This window comes from Schistocerca serialis, chromosome 1, assembly GCF_023864345.2.
Source record: "Schistocerca serialis cubense isolate TAMUIC-IGC-003099 chromosome 1, iqSchSeri2.2, whole genome shotgun sequence".
NCBI classification, from domain to species: domain Eukaryota; kingdom Metazoa; phylum Arthropoda; class Insecta; order Orthoptera; family Acrididae; genus Schistocerca; species Schistocerca serialis.
The window spans coordinates 584,393,239-584,418,973 of NC_064638.1; the positions used below are offsets into that span (position 1 = coordinate 584,393,239).

Genomic DNA, 25,735 nt, shown 5'->3' on the forward strand with positions numbered 1-25,735 from the left:
TTTATTAGAACCAAAAAAATACAAACGTTCAAAAAGTGTCCAACAGATGGCGCTTCATCTGATCAGAATAGCAATAATTAGCATAACAAAGTAAGACAAAGCAAAGATGATGTTCTTTACAGGAAATGCTCAATATGTCCACCATAATTCCTCAACAATAGCTGTAGTCGAGGAATAATGTTGTGAACAGCACTGTAAAGCATGGTGAGGCATTGGTGTCGGATGTTGTCTTTCCGTATCCCTAGAGAAGTCGGTCGATCACGATACACTTGTGGCTTCAGGTAACCCCAAAGCCAATAATCGCACGGACTGAGGTCTACCTGGGACGCCAAACATGACGAAAGTGGCGGCTGACCACACGATCATCACCAAACGACGCACGCAAGAGATCTTTCACGCGTCTTTTTTATTAGTTCTAATAAAACCCCATGTCATTCCAAGCATCTACGTCAATTTTTACCTCTCTATCTACATTATTCCGTCGTTTACTAAGTTTTCAAATTTATACTGTCTTTTTGATCACCCGGTATATAACGCCGCAACCGGTTTCGTTCAATGCGAACATATGACACTGAGTAGCACGTTGCTCACATTTCTGAGCCATGACAATGGTGCATTTTTGCCGTTTTGAGAAAATTTGTTACGAAGCTTGTTGGTGATTTTTGGATGTTACATAATAACATTCTTTTAGAACCAAACAAGTTGCGACGTAATAAATGTACCTGAGATACAGTCGTGGTTGTATTTGTTAACATTTACTTTACTCAGCATTACGGCTCAACAATAATTCATACGGCAAGTTCATTAATCACATGGTGTTTCGCGTCCTACGCAAGCACTGCCTTCCGCCGCCTGCGGATGTAACGGATTGTATGGTCACTGAAACTTTTCCGTTCCTAAAATTTCATCATGAGCTGCGCCGGATATTTTCCATTGTGTCTTGCAGATTGGCGGATCGAGCGTTCGAGAGTGAACTAAATACTGTGGAATTTACAAATGATTGGAAACGATAACCCTGTATCAAAGATAAATAACATCGATCATCACCTATCAAATATAAAACTGATGCACCGATTCCCAATAGCGACTGTCCACATAAATACAGGGATTACATCAACAGAAAAGAAGAAACCATGAAACTTAGTGATATAGCGACAACTGGTCCACAGAATCGATAAATTAGTTTTATCTCTGATAGACGACGTCGATGGTTAACTTTTATCTCTGACATAGGATCATCTCCTCCCATCACCTGTAATCTTTGAACATATCTCTCTTCCATAGTATTTGTGTTGCTCTCCGACATCCTTCCCGTCAGTCGTCAAGACTTATGTTCAGTGCAGATGTGGTTGTGAAAGACTGTCGGCGTCGTGTGGAAACCACAACCCAATACAGTCAGGATACAATCGCTGGAGTGTGGTATGCGGCTTACTCACTTTAGCTTAGTAAAAACTTGCTCTGAGTTGGAATTCCACGAGCAACTAACATGTGACCATAGTAAGTTCCACGCTGGCTGATACGGTAGGGGCACCGTGGGCCGTTGTTTCTACACTATCAAATTTCTACAGGCACCTTTTACGCATCACGTGAGTTGAGTTCATACAGGAGGGCAAAGCTATCGCCATTCAGGTTATGACATTAGCTTTAAACCAAGAATCCAATAACAACAGTGATGGAGCGGTTCTAGACGCTCAGTCCGGAACCGCGAGACTACTACGGTCGCAGGTTCTAATACTGCCTCGGGCATGGATGTGTGTGATGTCCTTAGGTTAGTTAGGTTTAAGTAGTTCTAAGTTCTAGGGGACTGATGACCACAGATGGTAAGTCCCATAGTGCTCAGAGCCATTTGAACCATTTTTTAACCAATAACAACAAACAAATGGCTTAACACTTCTTTGGTTTACCAGTTTTAGTTTTGACTTTTTCATTAGTCCGTTGCTCAATAATGAGAAAGTAAATTCACTTTAAGTAAAACCTATATGGCTATAGATGCAAAATCCTGATGATGGTTATCATCAGGATTTTGCATCTATAGCCATATAGGTTTTACTTAAAGTGAAATATTTAGCACATTAATCATTTGTAAAATAGTCACTGGTATGAATCTGTTGTGTATATGAGTGTTAGATACTTTAAGGGATCACTAGAGCTACCCACTGGAAATGGAAATGAGCGTTTGGCATCGTTTGCCCCGAGGCCCCTCGCGGGGAAGATCCGGCAGCCCTGGTGCAGGTGCAGGTTACATTCGACGCCACATTCGGTCACCTGCTCGCCGGATGGGGATGAAATGATGATGAAGACAACACGACACACAGTCCCTGAGCGGAGAAAATCTCCGACCCAGCGGGGAATCGACCCGGGCCCGTAGGACCGTCACGCTGACCACACAGCTATCGGGGCGGACAGAGCAAGCCATTCATGAGCACTGTTTCGAGTGTTTTGGATCCCAACCAAACTGGATTAGTGGAAGACATAAAAGCAAGTCGCAGGTGGGCTGCTAGATTTGTTACCAGCAAGTTCGATCAAGACGCGAGTAGTGCGGAGATGCTTCGTGAACTCAAATGGGAAACCCTAGAGGAAGGACGACGTTGTTTTCGAGGAACACTGTAGAGAACTTGCATTTCAATCTGACAGCAGAACGATTCTACAGCCGTCATTGTACAGTTAGTGTAAGGACCACGCAGGCAAGAGAAATAAGGTCTCCTACGGTGGAGTATAGAGTCCTTTACCCTTCGCTCCATTTGCAGTAGGAACAGGAAAGAAAATGACTAGTAGTACTAGAAAGTATATTCCACCGCACACCATACGATGAGTCGCGGAGTATGCATGTAAATGTAGTTGTAGAGTATGGGATGCGTTTACTGGAGGTCACTGATACACACTACACGTTTTTTAAGGCCGTCTGGTTAAATGTGCATCGCAGTCATCTTGACATATAACAGCATGTCACAGAATTTCTACTTACTCTGGTTCCTATAATTCTTATCAAAACTTCATATGCTGCCGTATTTAAAAAAAAGAAATTCCGTTCATAGTGTGACACTTCGTAGAACCTATTCGTGACGATGCCATGCAGATATGAGAGCTGGTGCACTGTCCTGCGTCGAGAAAACATTTATGCGTACTAATCTTTGAGGCTTATGCCAAGCTTAAAAATGGAAACGGTCAATAACGAAGTTTCATAAGATGCAATAATTTTATTTAACCTTTCCTAATACTACGTCACAGTGAATACATATATTTACGTGGAACGAAGGCTATATGTTCCACAGAGGCTGTTATCTTTATTAAGACATTTGCTTGATTGTGTAAGCTATTGATCATGGATGGAAATGTCTCTTCATTCTATAACCATTACCTCTGAAGCAACACCATTCTTCTAGGGGGTTAAATAAAGAGCAAATTATTAAAAACAGGGACATCTGAAGACTATTCGTGCTCACGTAACTTTAAGGTGGGAACAGAGGGATGTATTACGATTAATGTTCGCCCCCTGTCTATTTTCCTCATGGGCAATGACCGGAATATCATAACCGAGAGCTTCGTCGTTGTTTGATTCTGACCCTAAGCAAGGATTTCTCTGTCTGGGAAAGGAATTCAGTGTGTTACAAGTTTTGTATATGAAAAGAAGTGTGCCCCGCGGCCCTTTCTCAGGGTCCCGAACGAGGAGAGCTTTCTGAACGGCAGCTTATCGTAAGCTATCAGCAGAGAACGACCCCAAGTTGTGACTCGCCTCCTCCTCCCCCTCCCCCAACAGCCTTCCCTCCCCCCTCTCCACCATTCTATAGCGGCCTACACTCCAGCCGTCCCCTATCGTCCTTCACGGGCTATTGGGACCGGCCGTATCCCTAAACGGCAGGCTTTATTGACTTACTGACCCACTTGAATAGAGTTGGCCGACCCCATCACTTGCTAACTTACTCGATAACCTGCCTCCCGGTGGCGTGTTTACCGCCATATCCGACTGTGTGCTACGCCTCTCATACACCGAGTTTCCCATCTTAGGACAAAGTAGTGCTATGATGTTGTCATGAGACACTACGCAATAATTTCTGCAGCCATACTAGCTGCAGTCTCGTTTCTCACATTATGTGATCGATTATTTTTCTTTGTGGTGCCTGGAAGGTAGTAGAGATTGATACCGTAAGATAACAAGAGCTTACTGCGAAAATGTTGAAAGAGAACCGCCCTTACAGATTACCTGTTAAGTGCTTTACGTGCATCGGGAGTCTGTTATGTTTGAGAATCACGGAATTGCTGATGCATATGGAAGAAAAGGGTACTGCTAGCACGAGAAACGTACTATTGTTTTGTGCCAATGTTTCAAATTCACCTCATTAGGAATATTATAAGCAATACAGAAGGTTTTCGTATGAAATTCATTTTACTGACACCATCCCTTCATAGTTTTCACATTATTACCGATCATCAGTCGTCTTAACACCTTAGCGAATGAAAGCTAGGCATTGTGGATTGATGGACAACGCAAAACTTTCACATACTGTATTTAAAGCTCTGCTTCATCTGAAATTGACCGACGATGGGCATAAAATGTATAAACACGGTATAGCAAACATCATATTCTTTTGGTAATTGCATATTCTACACCTGTACATTGCTTGGTGTGTAGTAGGATACAGAAGGTCTTCAAACTGGATAATAAAAGATGATAAAACTGTGATGATAGTATGCGGCAAGAAATATGCGATGGGTAGGTATGTGACAGGATACTGAAAAGTTTGGAATGCATACAGGGCGATCAGCTACCCCTACCGACCGTTTTATGGAACCCTCATAACATATGTGCCAGAAACGGTATGCAACTGGGCGACAGCCACGTAACCGATGTGCGAGAGCTATTCGGAAAGTGAGATTCAATCTGGCGCGGAATGGAAAACACAGGGAATATCCGATGAAGCCCTGTACAAATGTGTTAGATAGGGTCTCTAGTATTCCCGTTGATAGCATCACGTCGCTGTTTTCAATTCTGAGCGCACAGTGAGCACGTAAAGATGTCTAGACAACAGCGTCTCCCGCCCGCTATGAGAGCCTGGTGAGAGATTTAACGTGAAGTCATGCAGCCTGCATAACTTGACTGTCATGCGTTTCCTTTTTCTAGACAATTTTTGGCTGCACTCTGCAGGGACAATAAAGATGTTCCCACAACGTTTTAAATGGGAAGTTTTTGATCACCCTGTAACTGGCTGCCCATACGTTTCACCTCTGCTCACATTCATCGCTGGCTGTTAGACAACATTTTGGCACAGACAACGAGCGTAGACCAGCGTGGAGAATTGGCGAAAAGCACAGACATCTGCCTTCTATGATGAGAGTATTGAATAGTTAATACAATACCATGACAAGCGTCCAATTCGGAGAGCGACTATTTAGAAAATTATCTGGAAGCGTAGCTAACGATTCCAAACAAACTTATTTTTTAATTTTCACTGTCGTTTCTATTTTGCGACTGGTCAGATCTTACTTTCCGAACAGCCCTCGTAAGTTTGAGAGAAGGTTAGCCAACGGAATCATACTGTAGAAAAGTAAAGTGAGGAATGGCACTGAGCTACAACGTATTTTAGGAACAAGATATACGTTACTTCTGCAATACTTTTACAAGTGTCTCCAATCTTTGTTTGTGTAATTAGCGGTCTAGCCACACAGATTTTAGATGCCTCTATAAATTTATTTCGTTTATAGTGTTTACCAGGTGTAGAAGTATGAAACCGGAATTTCTCTATAAATGGTGGTAGCCGTCAGTAGGTCCCATGAGATCACGTCTGCAGCCCCATCTGCTTCCTGTAACGGCAGACGACGAATGTCGACACACAGTGATCCAAGTTCCATACATCGGTATCTGTCTCAACTGCAATTTGCTGACAGCATTGGTTTTCTGTTATAATTTGAAGAAAACTGCTGCAGAATTGCATCGAATGCTTGTCGAAGCTTTCGGAGAACATCCTCTTGGGAAAACACAGTGTTTCGAGTGGTTCAAAAAATTCAAAAGTGGTGATTTTGACGTCAGAAACGATGCGTGAGGGAAACCACTGAAAAACTTCGAATACAACGAATTTCAGGCCTTAGTGGATGAAGATGATACTCAAACTCAACACGAATTCGCGGAACAATTGAATGTGTTCGATTGCAAGCGATGGGAAAGGCGCAGATAGTTGGAAAATAGGTTCCGCATGAACTGAATGAAAGACAGAAAGCAAATAGTAAGACCACTTGTGAAATTCTGAACGCCAGATACAAAATGAAGTAATTTATCCATTGAATAGTGAAAGATGTAAAAAATGGATATATTTTGAAAATCCTAAGCGTCATAAATCATGAGTGAATCCGGGTAAACTACAGAAATTGATCGATTTAAATCGAGAATCACGTGAAAAACGACTGTAATATGGAAAAAGGCAACACAAAGTCATATTGCTCCATGATAAAGCCCCATCACACACAGAAATATGGGTCAAGGAAACGTTCAGTTGGGATATAATAGGGCATGCAGTTTATTCTCCAGAATTTGCTCCGTCCGATTATCGTCTGTTCGTATCACTGGGAGATTCTCTCGCTGAACAGCGCTTCAATTCGTACGAAAACGTACAGAAATGGCTCGCTGACTGGTTCGCTTCAAAAGAAGAACAGATTTTTTGGCGTGGCATTCATAATCTGCCGGCGTGGTGGGAAAAATGTATAAATAGCAATAGAGACTATTTTGAATAAAATATTGCTTATCAGTTTCAAAATACAGACGTGTAATTATTGTAGCCAAGTCCCGATATCATAGTTCTACTCTTGGTAATCTTTCGTAAATGGTTCACAAACGTTGCCTTTTGTAATATGCCTTATCATGCGAAACAACGAAACTAACAGGAGATATCAACTTTTCGGTATATACCCAACGAAAAAATTAATAAATGACTCGCTGTGTTAACGTGCTAAAGTAGTTTCATAAACAAAATCATAACAATTGGGCTAAGATGTCATCACTGAGCAAAGTATCGCAGTAGTTAGCACAGTGTACTTGCATTCGGGAGGTCGACGGTTCAAACCCCCATCCAGCAAACCAGATTTCAGTGATTTACCTAAATCACCTAAAGCAAATGCCAGGATTACCAATTTACATCCACAACCTTTCGCAATCCGAACTTGTGCGCTGTTTCTAATCACCTAGCTGCTTCCTAAGATATCTTTATATTCTTTACCAGTTATTCTGCGGCATTCTCACAATTTTCTTCATATTTATAGAGCGAACTGACCATCATTATTCTGTCATGAGGGGTAGCATAAAACGATATTGTTAGGGGCAGCTGAATCGCTCTGCATGTAGGGATATTTTGGAAGAATTTACGGACGCTTCGATTAGGCATAGGCTTTAGTATCAACAGTGAACATTGTTTTGCGAGGTCTAAGCTTTTTGATATCTGCTGATGGCTGTGGTTGAAACGCTATGAAAAATATATAAAATATTTTAATAGCAATATATATGGCTTTTTTTCGCACAACCGCTTATCTCTCGTATGGTGGCAACATCTTTTGTATGGCTTTTGAACCTGCATGGAGATTAAGAAGAGACACAGCGAGCACACGTCCCTGGGCGCAGCGCGAACATCGGACAGGGGGACTTCGGGCGGAAGACGGACGGGGGAAGGAGGGGGGGGGGGGGGGGGAAGGGAAGTAAAGTGGAGGTACTGGATGCCAGCTCATCCGTCGTCGTGGACCTCGAACAGTGCTGCAGGTCCATTTAGAGATAAAAGCGCCACCTCAAATCCTAAGCAGTCAGTCGATCCGTGTACCTGATGATAGCAACGTGGTCGCGTGCTGAAATATTGCGCTCGTTAGACACTGACATCACCCACAAACTAAACGTAATGAATTAGGCCGGGAGAAGCTGAAGAAACAAATGCCATTATAACTTGTCACCACTGAAACTCTTCTTGAACATTGATTTACTTCTAAGAGAACCGCGTGCGAAAGGATATTACAAAGATCCAATTTGTCTGGAACACGTATTTTGGGGCTGTGCCCAGTAGGTTGTTTAACAGAGCTGACCTCTTTCACCGGGTTGCTTAGCTTACGCGAGGAGTACTCACCACTGAGCACGTGCACGCGAGCGCTGTCAGGCGCGACGTTGGAGGGTGTGCACGTGTAGAGGCCGGTATCTGTGGGCACCGCCTTCTGGATCAGCAGCCGGCTGGTGGTGGCGGCGCCCTTCTCCGTCACAAGGCTCACGCCGCCCCGAGGAGAATCGAAGCTGATCACCTGCACAGAACACGCAATATCTGTGGCCACCGCCTTGTGAATCAAAGCTCGAATATCTAACGGTGGCGCCTTTGTTACTAGGCTGATACCGTCCTGCAGAGAGTCGAAGCTCATTAACAGCAGAAACAGAAACTTAATCAGTTTACCGTGCCTTAGTGTGTGAAAACAGAACTCTTACAGTATCTCTGTTTTGTCCATCTGTCTGTCTCTCTCTGTATGTCCGACTGTTAAGAGTCCTTTCTCTCAGGGAAGAGTAAACGTAAGAAGTACAAGTTGATGTCATATACAAATGCTTATGGTCGCTTGGTGGTGTGAACATTTTAAGCTCTTGAGTCAATGCAATCAAAAAATGCAGCCATTTATGTCACCTATTTTGAAACTCTAAAACTCAGTCATCAAAACCTATAGGGTACTTCCCTTTGACATAGAATCATGAAATTTGGCAGGAAGAAAGGTTTCACAGTACATGTAAGGGAAAAATTCGAAATTGTTGATTTGTGATTATATCACACGAAAATAATATACCTCTTCTCGTGTGTTATCCGACTACAAACTTGAAATTTAAACATTCTCGAAAGTCATGGAATGGTTGGGAACGATACCTTGTCAGTACCAATGTCGACATCAGCCAAATATCGGCAATTTCCTCGATTCCAGGAATGGATAAACTGTCTATAACGTAATTAAGTTTGTACGGGTCCCTTAGTGGGCGAGTCTTACTCGTACATGGCCCGCTTTTTTGTAGGCACTACCTTCGGTATGAGCAGATAAGTTGCACATGTGTTAACATTTGATAACGGGTACAACAAGCTGCAGTGGTAGTCCAACTACATAAAATTAAACATTAATGTTTGTGAACTGCGCAGAGGCCAATTAGACTGGTAGTCACAGAGCATTTCTCCATTACACGACTCCCTATGGACCACAGACAATATCATCTAACTAGATATTTAAAATAAAACTAAAAACAAAAATAATTAATATTTGGCATCCATGGCGTTCTGAATAATCTGTCAAATGGAGTGTAGATATGTACTTCACTATCGGCAGGCTGGAAACTATGCTGGTCACCTGGATAACATCATAACTCAGCTCGTCCCCTATGAAATTTACATCTTGAGAGAAGGTATGTCTAACTGTCGTACAGTAAAACTGTAAACAGGTGCTTTATCCTACAGTTATATAGCATGAAATGAAGTTGCAGATTCAATGTTTCTTTATATTTCCGGCATCAATTTTTATGAAAAATCGTTTCCTTCATAAAAATAATGCAAATCTCTTCAATATTTACACCAATCAAAAGCCATTTTGCAACTGGCATGTGATATGTAAATTTTTGTACACATTGTTGTGTAGAATCTGATTCTACCTTTCAAAATGTTCTTCCACGTAAATGTTTTGAGTCTTTGAAATTTTTATTATTGTCTGGCCTTCAAGCACTTGAAGAATACTTTCCCAAATTGAGTGAAGCAAAACTGAAGTAAACTGTATTTGATGGTCCGCAAATAAGAAAACTTATTAAAATTCTAACCTTTAATACTAAACTCGAAAATATCGAATTAACTGCTGGTCGTCTTTCAGAACAATTGTAAGGGTCTTTTCAGTGATAGAAGAGATAATAGCTACGTTTCCATTATAAATGATCTGTTGGACTGCTGTAAGTAGATTGTGTGCAGAAAGTGAATTCTCTTATCAAATACATCCGTACCAAGGAAAGACATTATCACATTCACTGAAACTCTTCGATGATGGTATGTTGACAAAGAGAGTGATGAAATAGCAAACAAAGGAAGAAAATCGTTGTCGCATTTTTAGGGTACCAGGGAAGATTAAAGCTGGAAACCTGTCGTGAACAAATTCAGGCCTTCTATTGGCGGAACGCATGTAGCTTAAGCAAAATGCTGGGATGGTTCCTTCGAAAAAGGCACTGACGATTTCCTTCTCCATTCATTCATAATCGGAGCTTCTTTAATTCCAAGTACGTATATCCTGTTTTAATCGTTCAATGTTCGCCAGCACTGTTTTCGAGTCTAATGTATAGCTATGAAATGCGACATGATAGAGAAAAACTGATTATACAATGGAATTCAGCACCAAAAAAATAGTATATCCACCAGGTTAAAAACCAGAGGCAGAAAAAATGTTTAAATTTGTTGAATAGTGTAATAGTTCCACTGTACCCCACAATGGGGCACAATACTCAGCTGCTGAGGGGACCAGGCGCAATGGATGGTGTGGACAAGGTTTCTACTCAAGTTTCCCATTTCATTCCACACAATTTTTGAAAAATATTGTTACGAGTTTTTATGTTGGGAGCAGTACTTACTAGATGTTTTCTGTACGAAAGGGCGAGATCATAAAGATAACATATTGAAAACACTGCTGCCGAGATAAATACTCGTAACAATTGTAAGGTGTCAGGCTAATCCAACACCTTCCATGTAAACCCTGACATGATAAGCAAATCCAGTAGTATGTCACATAGCTCCGAATAAATCGGGACATTAAATTAACCAAAGTAATACGAGTAATGAGTGAGCAAATGGAATACCACAGACTAACACAAGAATGCCTAAATGCATGTCATACCTTCCACCGTGAGACAGACGCAGTTCCGAGGGGAGAAACGAGAACAGAAGCCAAGAGCAGAACTGTGTTAAGTTAGAAGGCCCTGCGATAAGGGACGGACACCCACGTCGCCAGCTAACCGTTAGGACCACCCCCCAGCCCATGTTAAAAGCTAGAGCCCTCCAGAAGAACAGTATACACCTTACCATAACGCTAAAAGGACCACACCAGCTGCAAGTTTTAGAGTGAGACTTTTTCGCGTCTCTGTTACGTTGCAAACTTTAAAAACATTGCCCCACCACGAAGAGTATAACGTTTCTCATTGGATAGACAGAATTTTTGTAGGCGGAGCTTAAGGTTAACATTGAGACCCTGATTGGTCAGATGAAAACACAGCCAGATAGTTTTTTTTAAACCAACTTCGGTAAATTGTAGTAAGGAGAAGTTAGGAGGGAGTTGCTTCCGAGACGGCGAGGTGAGCGGAGCTGTGCTGTCCACCGCTCCCTGACGAACACCGACAAGGTAACGAATGCACGTGATGCCGCATAACAGCGCATAAAGCTTCACCCAGAACTGCAGCTCATCTGTTACACCCCCTTTTTGCGTAATACTAGTGTCGATCGTCAATTAAAGCTCATGGTGTTCACATTTGCCACTTGAAGTAAAAATCTGAAATTCGATGATTTTTCTGTTATATAGTTATTGAGAAGCCACATCAAGCACTGTAATTTACGACAAGTTAAATAAGTAATTAAAGATAATTGAGGGTCACTGTAGACCATTTTGATAGTTTTCTCTCTTGTGAAACTTAATTTAAACCTAGATTATAGATGTGATATGGCATAGGTCATCCTTCGATCCATTGTAGAACTTGGACACTCACTCAGGGAATATTTGTTCACATTTTTGTTGAACGCAGTTGGTTTTTATCATCCTGTATTACAACATTTCCTTTTATCAATAGCCGTGCGGTTAAAGGCGCTGCAGTCTGGAACCGCAAGACTGCTCCGGTCGCAGGTTCGAATCCTGCCTCGGGCATGGATGTTTGTGATGTCCTTAGGTTAGTTAGGTTTAACTAGTTCTAAGTTCTAGGGGACTAATGACCTCAGCAGTTGAGTCCCATAGTGCTCAGAGCCACTACTAGCCTTTTATCAATAGTGCAATTTATAAACAATGTTTTGTGAGTAGAATAAAATTTCCAATGGTAAACTTAACTGCTTTTTCGACGTTATTTTACCATCTAACTAAAAATAGGAAAGCCTTGAACCCCTTCCACTAAATTTAGTTAGTATTAAGATTCTTTTACAGGGAGTGCTGTGGAGCTGACGCTGAAATCATTAAGTATTTGGTTATATCATCGCTAGTCTCACTGGACTTTTCTGAATTCTACATGTCATGTGTGGTCTGACGTCTCCTTACCAGCAACAGGTCCCAGGTTCAAACTAGTCAATTCTCTAAAAAACACGCTCAGAGTGTCGTTGCGCGAAAGTGGTAGGGAGACACGATATAGAACAAACAGAAACCACGCAGAATGTTAGACAATATTATTGAAAAATTGTGTGGAATGACATGGGGAGCTTCAGTAGATACGTTGCGCATGTAATCCATTGAGCTGGTCGTCTCAGCAGTCGAGTATTGTGCCCAGGTGTGGCTAAACAGATGCCACATCAACTTGATCGACGTCCAGTTGAACGACATTATGCTGTTAACGACTGGGAAATCCGAGAAAAACCAATTTAGTGGCTTCCTCTTCTGAGCAATATCTATCCACCCGCAATCCGCAGAAGCTAGGCCTTGCTTAGGAAACACGGTAAGTTACAGAAGAACCTGCATTTATCAATACATAAAGACATACCAAGTTTACGACGAAATAGCTTCCGTTCAAGAAACCCACGGTAAACAGAACAGCTAGACGCCAGTAATACTGGAGTGAGAGACTTGTGGGGTCAGAGATGTCAACTTATTGAAAATCCTGAAGAGCACAAGTGGTTCCGAAAATATACCTGTGATACTGCTGGCACAGAACTCGACAGGAAACTGTGGTCAATTTGGACAGAGCTTACACTGGGCTTGTACGGTGCACAGACGCTCTTTACAAATGGCATTTTACAGAGTCTCCGGTTTAAGACTGTGGGGCTCCGAACCAGACAGTCAGGCACATTAGAGATGAATGCCCCTTGCGTTCCTACCAGGGGAGTTGGAGCGACCTCATGAAAGCTCACGATACGGCTCTTATGTGGATTAGGAACCTAAATATTGACATATAGTTAGTTTTATGCCACGGTCTGAGTAGGCTCATTGTCATTCCAGCCCATCTCAGCAGATGAATTAAATGTAGCTGCTATAGCGTCTAGAATAGTTTGTAATGTCACATGAATGGAATGTCACCATATCTTGTACTGGTCGTTGGCATTGCGGTCGATACTAAGATGGGGAAGACTAACTCAGGACGTTTCAGCAGAGTCAGATCGTGAGTTCTCGACGTGTACGGTAGTCCATATTCAGGGTGGGCTTCTCGTACGCCACTGTATCGAAGGAGTATCATAGCTACGCAGTCAGATGACAGTGCTCGCAGTACACTATCGCAGAGTGGAAGAACGGATAGACGGATAACTGCGCAGAAAATCAGACAGCTACTCAGTGCTCGGCAACAACATCAGGCTAGGTCCATTCTGATCTGAAGCGCCTCCTTGCTACAGGAGCTATCGGCCATCTCGTATACCTCTACTCACTGCACACACCACTACTTGACGCCCGAATATCAGAAACAGGTTGTCAGGAACTGATGACAGAGCACAAAGGGTTGTTACTATGGATTATGCAGAAACCTACGGCTCGATCACGTACATCAGTTTGTTCGCTTAGTGCGCCGTACGCTTTCAAAAAGAAATGCACCACCACACGGCTCTCCTTACGCGTCAGGTTCGTTTCGGGAAGTGGGGATACGTGTGTGGCTCTCGAAGTCAAGTGATTCCAGTACTTACGTCTGGGACACCGCAGAGCGGCATGTGCATATCTTGCAAGTAGCTGCGATGGAACTCCTTGCTTAGGGAGGCTTTGAAGCAGTCATGATGGATCAGAACGATGCGTGATTGCTTGTGGTGTCTTTTTCAGTCCATGCCATGACGTATAGACGACCTTCTCAGGGCGAAGATGGGTTCTACTCGCAACACTCTAAGTACGTACAAATCTGTGTAAGTAAACGAATTCCACATCAAAGTAATTAAAGTCAAGTAGTCACCAAACAAACAGCTGTCGTCTACACAACGATCCTATATAAGCCAGAATTACCTTCCTCTGACAAGTAACATCAGCAACCTGGATCTCATGTGGAAACAAACTGTTTTAAGTGGCTCAAAATCGCTCTGATGCTTAGCCCGTTAACGGCAACCATTTTATCAATTTCCCAGTTGAAAATGCATTACTTATTCGGCGAGGGCCGGCCGCTGCGGCTGAGCGGTTCTAGGCGCTTCAGTTAGGAACCACGCTGCTGCTATGTTCGCAGGTTCGAATCCTGCCTCGGGCATGGATGTGTGTGATGTCCTTAGGTTAGTTAAGTTTCAGTAGTTCTAAGTCTAGTGAACTGATGACCTCAGATGTTAAGTCCCATAGTGCTCAGAGCCATCTGAACCATTTTTATTTGGCGAGCATAAATGTTATTAAATTTACGTTACACACTGAAACTATGTCTGAGGTATGTATTCACGTCCATATCTCAAGAATTTGTTTCCTACACTACCGTGCAAGTCTAGAAAACTCAAGGAACCATTCCCTCTTCAATTTACGAGACGTAGAGCGTTTACTGCCAAACGCAATGTACGATTCAGAGGTGAATGTTATAATTAAATAGCTATTTTAAAGATATTCTGTACGTTATTTCTGAATGAAATCGCAATCCGCATCTTAGCTATATCAGATGGACAGCACAGAACTGCGACAGAGGCATCGAAAATAGGAACAATGCTACAACCGATTTGGTCGAAGTGACGTCACATCTTCATCTATATCATACTCCGCAAGCCACTTGATAGTGTGTAGCGGAGAGCACTTTCATACCATTAACGCAACTCTCTAACCCTTTTCCACTCGCGAATAGCACATAGGAAGAATGATTGTCGGTAAGCCTCTGTATTGGCTCTAATTTCTCCAATTTTCTCCTCTTGGTTATTATGTGAAAGATATGCGGACGGAAGTAATTTGTTGTCCCTCGGGCATGGGTGTGTATGTGTGTTGTCTTTAGGGTAAGTTAGTTTGATTAATTAGTGTGTAAGCTTAGGGACCGATGACCACAGCAGTTTGGTCCCATAGACGTTAACACAAATTTTCAAAATTCAAATACTCAAGAATAGGCCGAACAAACGCCTTGTAAGCCACTTCCGTCGTGGAAGTGTTACATTTTCAGACTGGCATCTGCTTTTCCTACTAATTGTTTCATGTGGTCATTCCACTTACGGGTCGGCCGGAGAGGCCGAGCGGTTGTAGTTGCTACAGTCTGGAGCCACGCGACCGCTACGGTCGCAGGTTCGAATCCTGTCTCGGGGATGGATTTGTGTGATGTTCTTAGGTTAGTTAGGTTTAAGTAGTTCTAGGGGACTGATGACCTCCGAAGTTAAGTCCCACAGTGCTCAGAGCCATTTGAACCATTTTCTACTTATGGTCGCTCTAGTTAGTTACCCCTAGATATTTTACTGTAGATTCTGTTTCTGGCTGTTTGTTATCAATAGTGTAGCTGTACAGCATTGGATTTCTTTCCCTATGTATGCACACAATGTTACATTTATTTGCCGTCAGTGTCAACTGCCAGAGCCTGCACCATTCATCAATCCTCTGGAGGGCATTCTGCAAATCGTTACTATCTTCTGGTGTTTCTACTTTGTTATAGACAACCGTGCCATCTGCGATCAGCCTTAAAAAGCATACCCCGCTTTCTAATAGATCATTTATATATATTGTAAACAGTAACGGTCCTATCACACTTCCTTGGGGTACTCCGGAAATTACTTTTACAACCGCAGATTTTGTTACGTTAAGAGTGACGGGTTGAGTTCTATCTGCAAGGAAGCCTTTAATCCAGTGGTAAATCTGTTCCGATACTCGATAAAATTTTATTTATACCACTAAGCGGCAATGAGGGAGGGTGTCAAATGTCTTCCTGAAATTTAAGAACACGGCGTCAACCTGAGCGCCGTAGTCCACCGTGCTGTGGATCTCATGGAGGAATAGAGAGAGATGAGTTTCATAGGATCTCTTTTTGTGGAACCCGTGTTGAGTTTTATAGAGGAGAGTTTCATTCTCCAAAAACGCCATAATCCTTGAGCTTAAAAGCATGTTCCATAATCGTACAACAAATTGACGTCAACGATATAGGTCTATGTTCGTGTGCATCTGTCCTACGGCCGCTTTTAAAAATGGAATGACCTGCGCTTTCTTCCAGTCGCTAGGTACCCTTAGTTGCTCGAACGTTCTACGATAAGTTACTGCTAGAAGGAGAACAAGTTCATTCGCATAGTCTTTGTAGAATATTTTAAGTGTCTTATCTGGCCTGGCGCTTTTCCACTTCAAAGCGTTTGTAGTGGTGTTTGTTTTCCGTGATCTGTTATCTCAATAACTGCCAGTTTGAAGTTAGTACAATGACTGACAGGAACAACCCTGTTACGATCTTCTCCTGTGAAAGAATTTCCGAAGACAAAATTCAGTATTTCTGCCTTCTCTCTGTTATCTTCCGTTTCGGTTGCAGTATGGTCACTGAGTGAATGAATAGGTCTTTTTTACCCAAGTAATGATTTTACAAACGACCAAAACCTCTTTGTGTTTTTCCCCAGATCAGTCGACAAAGCTCTACTTTCAGAGTCATCGAACGCTTCATTCATTGCTCTAGTTTCGCTCATTTTCGCTTCGCTCAGCTTTTGTTTGTCCGCTAGGCTTTAACTTCTCTTGAATCGAAGAAGAAGGTCCCTTTGTTTACGTAACACTTCCCTAGCATGATCATTAAACCATAGTAAGTCTTTCCTATACCTTAAGAACTTACTCGGAACATACCTGTATAGAGCGTTCTGCTCGATATCTTTCCATTTTTTCTCCACACCTTCGTGCTCATTACCGAATACTTGATACTGACTAATCAGATACTCCGAAATTTGTACCCTGTTATTATTTCTAATTAAACAGGTACTCCGACCTTACTCAACATTCTTTTGTCATAGATGCTGTCACAGCCTTAAGATCGCTGATGCCCTCCTCTACGTTAAATGATTCGATAAGTTCAAGTCTGTTTGTTGACAGGAGATCTATGACGTTACACTCACGAGTTGCCTCTCTAGCTATCTGCTCAAAGTAATTTTCGGACAAGACATCCAGAACAGTGTCACGTGAGCCCCTGGGTCTGACAACTATACTGTCAGTATAACGCTCCCAATCTATACTGGCAAGCTGAAGTCACCCCTTATTACAACGGAATTATCAGGACACCACGACAGTGTCCCCCAGGATATGAACATCAATGGCTTCCGTCTACACTCTACAGGATGCCGAACTTACATGCCCTTTGAATTTGGTCATCATTGCATACCCTGTGTATTCATTAATTTCACTGATTGTTATGATAATTTCTGAAATTTTATGAAATTCTGACTGTTTACTAAATGTGCTATTGTGGCACCGTTTTTAGAATGTATATGGCTCGTAATACCAAATTGAACCAATGTACACTACTGGTCATTAAAATTGCTACACCACGAACATGACGTGCTACGGACGCGAAATTTAACCGACAGGAAGACGATGCTGTGATATGCAAATGATTAGCCTTTCAGAGCATTCACACAAGGTTGGCACCGGTGCGGACACCTACAACGTGCTGTCATGGGGAAAGTTTCCAACCGATTTCTCATACACAAACAGCAGTTGACCAGCGTTTCCTGGTGAGACGTTGTTGTGATGCCTCGTGTAAGGAGGAGAAATGCGTACCATCACGTTGCCGGCTTTGATAAAAGTCGGATTGTAGCCTGTCGCGATTGCGGTATATCGTATCACGAAATTGCTGCTCGCGTTGGTCGAGATCCAATGACTGTTATCAGAATATGGAATCGGTGTGTTCAGGAGGGTAATACGGAACGCCGTGCTGCATCCCAACGGCCTCGTATCACTAGCAGTCGAGATGACAGGCTTCCTATCCGCATGGCTGTAACAGATCGTGCAGCCACGTCTCGATCCCTGAGTCAACAGATGGGGACGTTTGCAAGACAACAACCATCTGCACGTACAGTTCGACGAGGTTTGCAGCAGCATGGACTGTCAGTTCGGAGGCCGCGGCTGCGGTTACCCTTGACGTTGCATCACAGACAGGAGCGCCTGTGATGGTGTACTCAACGACGAACCTGAGTGTACGAATGGCAAAACGTCATTTTTTCGGATGAATCCAGGGTCTGTTTACAGCATCCGTGTTTGACGACATCGCGGTGAACGGACTTCGGAAGCGTGTATTCGTCATCGCCATACTGGCGTATCACCCGGCGCGGTGGTATGGGGTGCCATTTTACGGGCCTTTCTGTATACAGAAAATGTTCGGCTGCTGTCCTGGCCAGCTCATTGTCCAGATCTATCACCAATTGAAAACGTCTGGTCAATGGTGACCGAGCTACTGGCTCGTCACAATACGCCAGTCACCACTCCTGATGAACTGTGGTATGGCTTTGAAGCTGCATGGGCAGCTGTACCTGTACACGCCATCCAAGCTCTGCCCAGGCGTGTCAAGGCCGTTATTACGGCCAGAGGTGGTTGTTCTGGGTATTGATTTCTCAGGATCTATGCACCCAAATTGCGTGAAAATGTAATCACATGTCAATTCTAGTATAATATATTCGTTCAATGAATACCCGTTTTTCATCTGCATTTATTCTTGGTGTAGCAATTTTAATGCCCAGTAGTGTGTGGGTTCCTGTAGTTATGTCCTAGTTCATGAACCACGGGCAACGTATGAGTGGCCAAGTAAGTGGTCCCGACAGTCGGGATACCAGTTACTTTGGAATAAGGCTGGGCATCTCGGTCATATTCTGAGTCGTGGTCACCTCTGTGCTCATACGGCAAAGACTACCAAATCCACTGGTTAGTCCCTCAACCGTTAAGGGGAAAACCCAATGGGACTCGGGGCAAGTACGGCTAGCAACCTGCTTCCCTGGTACTTTAAATATGATGCTGTCAATAATCGGAGCAAAATGCCTCGGACCTTTGGAGGTGACGGAGTCCCACCTCTAACTGACAAACCAGGGACTCCAAAGATACGACTTGGCAAACAAATGGTAATGAGATGGGGAGCTATTAATATCAATGGGGGCTACTCTGGGAAGAAGGTAGAGCTGGCAGAGGCTGCAAGTAAGATGGGGCTGGACGTTTTAGCTGTTAGTGAGGTGAGAAGGAAGAGGAAGTGGGAGAATACAAGGTCTACCTGTCAGGAGTCAAAGCAGGAATAGCACAATGGGGTGTAGGGCTTTACATCAGGAATGAAATGGAACCCAGCGTAGTTGCAATAAGGTATGTAAACGAACGACTGATGTGGATAGATTTGGCAGTGTCTAGCAAGAAAATAGGATTGTGTCAGTATATTCGCATTGTGAATGGACAGATCAAGATAAGATGGATAGTTTTTATGAGGCACTCAGTGATGTAGTTGTTAGAGTAAAGGACAAGGACAGTGTTCTGCTCATGGGTGATTTTAACGCCAGGATTGGAAATCGAACAGAAGGGCATGAAAAGGTTATGGGTAAATTTGGAGAGGATATGGAGGCCAACAGGAACGGGAAACAACTCTTGGATTTCTGTGCCAGTATGGGCTTAGTAACCACAAACTCCTTTTTTAAACATAAGAACATTCACCGGTATACTTGGGAAGGCAGGGGAACCAGATCTGTCATTGACTATATAATAACAGATCAGGAATTCAGTAAGGCTGTGAGGGACACATGCGTATTCAGGGGATTCTTTGATGACACTGATCATTATTTAATCTGGAGTGAAATTGGGATTGTGAGGCCGAAAGTGCAGGAGGTCAGGTCCATATGTAGGAGGATAAAAGTGGAGAAACTTCAGGATAAGGAAATCAGGCACAAGTACATAACAGCGATCTCAGAAAGGTACCAGTTAGTTGAATGTAGTCAATTACAGTCATTGGAAAAGGAATGGACAAGGTACAGGGACACAGTACTAGAAGTGGCTAAAGAATGTCTTGGAACAGTAGTGTGTAAAAGTAGGATGAAGCAAACAGCTTGGTGGAATGATACAGTCAAGGCAGCCTGTAAAAGGAAAAAGAAGGCGTATCAAAAATGGCTACATACCAGAACCCAGGTAGATAGAGAAAGTTATGTTGAAGAAAGAAACAAAGCCAAACAGATAATTGCAGCATCGAAGAAGAAATCATGGGAAGACTTTGGATACAGGTTGGAGACAATGGGTCAAGCTGCTGGAAAACCATTCTGGAGTGTAGTTAGCAGTCTTCGAAGGGGAGGTAAGAAGGAAATGACAAGTATTTTGGACAGGTCAGGAAAACTGATGGTGAATCCTGTGGATGCCTTGGGCAGATGGAGGGAATATTTTGAAGAGTTGCTCAATGTAGGTGAAAATGCGATCAGTAATGTTTCAGATTTCGAGGTGGAATGGGATAGGAATGATGATGGAAATAGGATCACATTTGAGGAAGTGGAAAAAATGGTCAATAGATTGCAGTGCAATAAAGCGGCTGGGGTGGATGACATTAAGTCGGAACTCATCAAATTCAGTGGAATGTCAGGTCTTAAAGGGCTACACAGGATAATTGAAATGGCCTGGGAGTCGGGACAGGTTCCATCAGACTGGACAAAAGCAGTAATCACACCAATCTTTAAACATGGAAACAGAAAAGATTGTAACAACTACAGAGGTATCTCTTTAATCAGCGTTGTGGGTAAAATCTTCGCAGGTATTGTTGAAAGGAAAGTGCGAGTATTAGTTGAGGACCAATTGGATGAAAATCAGTGTGGGTTTAGGCCTCTTAGAGGTTGTCAGGACCAGATCTTTAGCTTACGGCAAATAATGGAGAAGTGTTATGAGTGGAACAGGGAATTGTATCTATGCTTTATAGATCTAGAAAAGGCTTATGACCGGGTTCCTAGGAGGAAGTTATTGTCAGTTCTACAAGATTATGGAATAGGAGGCAAACTTTTGCAAGCAATTAAAGGTCTTTACATGGATAGTCAGGCAGCAGTTAGAGTTGACGGTAAATTGAGTTCATGGTTCAGAGTAGTTTCAGGGGTAAGACAAGGCTGCAACCTGTCTCCACTGTTGTTCATATTATTTATGGATCATATGTTGAAAACAATAGACTGACTGCGTGAGATTAAGATATGTGAACACAAAATAAGCAGTCTTGCATATGCGGATGACTTAGTTATGATGGCAGATTCGATTGAAAGTTTGCAAAGTAATATTTCAGAGCTAGATCAGAAATGTAAGGACTATGGTATGAAGATTAGCATCTCCAAAACGAAAGTAATGTCAGTGGGAAAGAAATATAAACGGATTGAGTGCCAAATAGGAGGAACAAAGTTAGAACAGGTGGACGGTTTCAAGTACTTAGGATGCATACTCTCACAGGATGGCAACATAGTGAAAGAACTGGAAGCGAGGTGTAGCAAAGCTAATGCAGTGAGCGCTCAGCTACGATCTACTCTCTTCTGCAAGAAGGAAGTCAGTACCAAGACTAAGTTATCTGTGCACCGTTCAATCTTTCGACCAACTTCGTTGTATGGGAGCGAAAGCTGGGTGGATTCAGGTTACCTTATCAATAAGGTTGAGGTTACGGATATGAAAGTAGCTAGGATGATTGCAGGTACTAGTAGAAGGGAACAATGGCAGGAGGGTGTCCACAATGAGGAAATCAAAGAAAAACTGGGAATGAACTCTATAGATGTAGCAGTCAGGGCGAACAGGCTTAGATGGTGGGGTCATGTTACACGCATGAGAGAAGCAAGGTTACCCAAGAGACTCATGGATTCAGCAGTAGAGGGTAGGAGGAGTCGGGGCAGACCGAGGAGAAGGTACCTGGATTCGGTTAAGAATGATTTTGAAGTAATAGGTTTAACATCAGAAGAGGCACCAATGTTAGCAATGAATAGGGGATCATGGAGGAACTGTATAAGGGGGGCTATGCTCCAGACTGAACGCTGAAAGGCATAATCAGTCTTAAATTATGATGATGATGATGATGATGATGATGATGATGATGAGTAGTGTAGTTCGTGTAGCACAAATAATGAAAATTTACGTGGTTTTTAAAATTCTGAAATCAGAATTAAATATCATTCTACTGTCAGCATGACCACATAGTCAACCCATAACCATCTACATGACCATTCAAACTACTTCATTTTGTGGTCATTATAACCTATTAGACAAAAGTCATAGTCGATTTTGGTGAAATTTTCTACAGTAGGTGCTTACCTTGCCGTTGTGCGTCCAGACCATGTCGGGAGGCGGGTCTGGGGGGTACGTGACGAGGCACGTCAGGTTGATGGTGCTCCCCGCGTCGATGAAGATGTCGGGTCCGCCCAAGATCTCGGAGCGTGGCTCTGCGAGCAAATAAGGAAAACTTTACATCGGCAGAGAGTATGTGTCGCTGCATTGACAAATGGCTATGGAGAGTGTGCTGCACTTCTATAACAGTTAAGCTATTTTATCGGTGATCTGAACTATGCTGCTAATAGTTCAAGACGATGAAACACTTGGATGCTGTGAGGACGGATCGTGAGTCGTGCTTGGATAGCTCGGATGGTAGAGCACTTAAGTTCCCGAGTTCGAGTCTCGGTCCAGCACACAGTTCTAACGTGCCAGGAAGTTTCATATCAGTGTACACTCCGCTGCAGAGTGAAAAACTCGTTCTGGAAAAGAAATAATATGTTTTATTTGTGTTCCGGCTACAGACGGTTCGGCTTACGTAAAAAATCGTATTTACGACAGGCAAGATTTTATTCAGTGCTGTAGTGGTAAACTTGAAGATGGTTTGCTGAACAAATCGAAATCACCAATCACCTCATCTCATTTTAGTGAAAAACGTTTTTCGCTCTATACGAGCTGATGTCAGTCAAGACCTTCTTCCTTAGAACAGGTTTACTAGAAATGGAACGCTAGGTTCTCAAATTACGAAGAAAATCAGCAGGCAAACTAACGACTGAAGCATAGTTTCAATAATATAAGATTGGTCGTAACGTAACGTTATCAGTACAATTCTCACGTTTCTATGGCTCGGAGCGTGGTCTGCCTGCCTGCGCTGCTTCATGGAGATGGTTAGTTTCCCCCTCGCGACCAAACCAAGTGTCTTCGAAGCTCCCGGAATGTGGTTCAGTTCCACCCGCGATGCAGCGATCACTTGAGCAGCGGTCCGCAGAACCAATATTCGTTAAACGTGGGAATTCCACTGCCGAAACTTTTCCAAACTATGAGCGGATTTCTAGGATCTCCATTAGGGCAATGCTCCCAGAAATACCACCTACTTTATCTGGGCAAAAACGACGTGCCAAAGCTATCCCATCCCCAATACAATTTAAACGACACTCTGATGAACGTTCTTTTGTTACCTCGGCTTAAGACACGCTTGAAAGGGCACCGTTTCGAGGCCTTCGACTACGTGGAATTCCCTAAAGGACATTCTAATCGAGGCCTTCCAGGATGCCTACAATACTTTGAAATCTTTCTCTGTAAAATGTACTGACGCAAGAGGGTCTTATTTTGAAGAAATTTGATCCATTTTACCGCTCTGATTAACAAATTAGTTTTAATGGGCTAAGTGGCATTGCTTTCGGGACAGATGCCGTAAATTACGCGGCTCACACGGATATTGGACACATAGTACTGTCTTTTGTGAAACGCAGACAGATTTTACTACAGGGGAAATTCAAAGAACCAGAATCTGAGGCTGACTTTAGAATGAGTCTACTGCCACCCATGTACATTTAGCGTGTGGACCACGAAGATAAAAAAAAATAGAAATTAGGGCTTGCACAGAAGCATACAGATAGTCGCTTTTCCATCTCTCTATTTGCGAGTGGAACAGGAAACGAAATTACTAGTACGTGACAGCCCTCAATAGGTGGCTTGCGGAGTATGTATGTAGATGTAGCCATCGTTTACTGTCTGCCACTATACGGAGTTCAGAAACGTAAATGTGAGAATCATTCAAATTACCTTAATAAATGACCGTAAACTTAATATTTTTAAGTAAGGGATCAGTGGGCTGAAACGAATATTTCACATTCTGTGACTTACCCTAAAACATTGGAAAATACAGAAATTCGAGACCATTCCAAGTGCAATGTAAGTCTCACATTTTCGTAATGAAATTTGCATTAAAATTATTTTTATAATGTAACTCGTACCTAGATCAAGGAAAAGCTTACTGCCATCTACAGCATATTTACCAGTCAACACATCATTGAAGCCAGCGGATAAGTTTAAGTTCATGAGGGATGATGTATGATACACTGAAATCCTCAGTAATTCAATTCTCAATCAGTGCAGCAGAGACAAGCTGGCTGCGTGATCACATTCCCTTCTGAAGACCAAATAGAGGTCAGTCAACTGTCATCCCGTGTGAGCGTCGGATGATGCAGAGCCTTGTACCTTGTGTTACTGTCCACTAGTGTGCCAGTTACGCTGACGTCATGTAAGTTTCTTCCATTGCATCTTGGACCTCACTGTATTCTCTGAGGCTTGTGGTACTGTAAGCTTTTAACAACGCTGGTAACAGTCTTAAATTTTACTACACGTGACATTAGAAACTGTGGATGTGCTAACGATGGCCTAACTATTTTCCAGGGCCTTTGTACTTTTTAGTGACCTTTGTTTCATATCACTAAACCAAGTCTGATACGCATTTAACGACATGTACTCCAAGTAAGAATTTCATTCCACCCATGTTGAGTGTTTATAGCGTACCATCTGCATCTTTTATTATAAGAGTTAAGGAAACGGATTTTTGTTTAAAGAATTCTGTTTAGTCGTCTATATCAATGTTATGTACTTCAAACTAGTTTTCATTAGATATTATACACTAATACCAGCGATTTTTCTACTCCTCGAATCACTTCCGCAATTCGACTTTTGAGATACCTTATAGCCCTCTCAGCAATGCGATTTCAGTCTCATCTATCCTTTTTTAGTTTTAAGTAACAGAAAAAAGCCATATGGGACCATGTCTGGCCAATATGAAGGTTGTCACATCACTACAATATTGTTTTTGGGCAAACTTTCACGAACAACAAACCAAGTGGTAGCGTATGAACTATCGTGGAGCAAAAGTCATGAAATTCTTGGGCACAAACCCGTGATTTTTCTGATTTTTCATGCAAGCGTCGTTGCACTTGTACCTAGTGCGTGTTTCAGATGGTCCGGCTTCGTGAGAAGAATCCATGGTTCACTATTCCCCAAAAATTATAGAACCAGTACCATAACCTTTACGTTTGACCGCATTTGGCGAGCCTTTGTCGGTCACGGCGATCCAGAAGACTTGCAATCGGCCAGTAAAGTCTTCGTTTCAACGTCGTATCCAGAACTCCACTTTTCATCACCTATTACGACGCATTTCAGTAGTTCTGCGTCGTTGTCGCTTCATCTAGCGACTTCTGAGCAACTTGCAATCCGTGCAATTTTCGTTCAAAACTCAGTAGTGTTTCATATCAAAAACGTCCAAAACATTCTTCCGTGATGAGCGAATTGATATTCCGTCATCTATTAGGTATTTCTCAGATTATGATCTGACGATAGATCATAGTCATTTTGTAATATCCTTTCCATGATATAATCTGTCGATGATATCCTGGGGCGTCCAGGGCGCTCTTCCTAAACGCCATTACCAATCATAAGCCCTAGTTCTACTGAAGTA

At 42.6% G+C, this 25,735-nt stretch overlaps 1 protein-coding gene across 1 annotated transcript in view; it reads right to left on the minus strand.

Annotated features, from left to right (window-relative positions):
• Positions 1-25,735, minus strand: part of LOC126457923 (zwei Ig domain protein zig-8-like) — a 398,061-nt gene that overhangs the window by 27,658 nt on the left and 344,668 nt on the right. The window contains exons 3-4 of the mRNA XM_050094621.1: positions 22,300-22,427; positions 8,094-8,262 (exon numbers count right to left, since the gene is read on the minus strand). Of these exons, the coding sequence (XP_049950578.1) occupies positions 8,094-8,262; positions 22,300-22,427 (297 nt within the window). The remainder of the gene's footprint in view (positions 1-8,093; positions 8,263-22,299; positions 22,428-25,735) is intronic.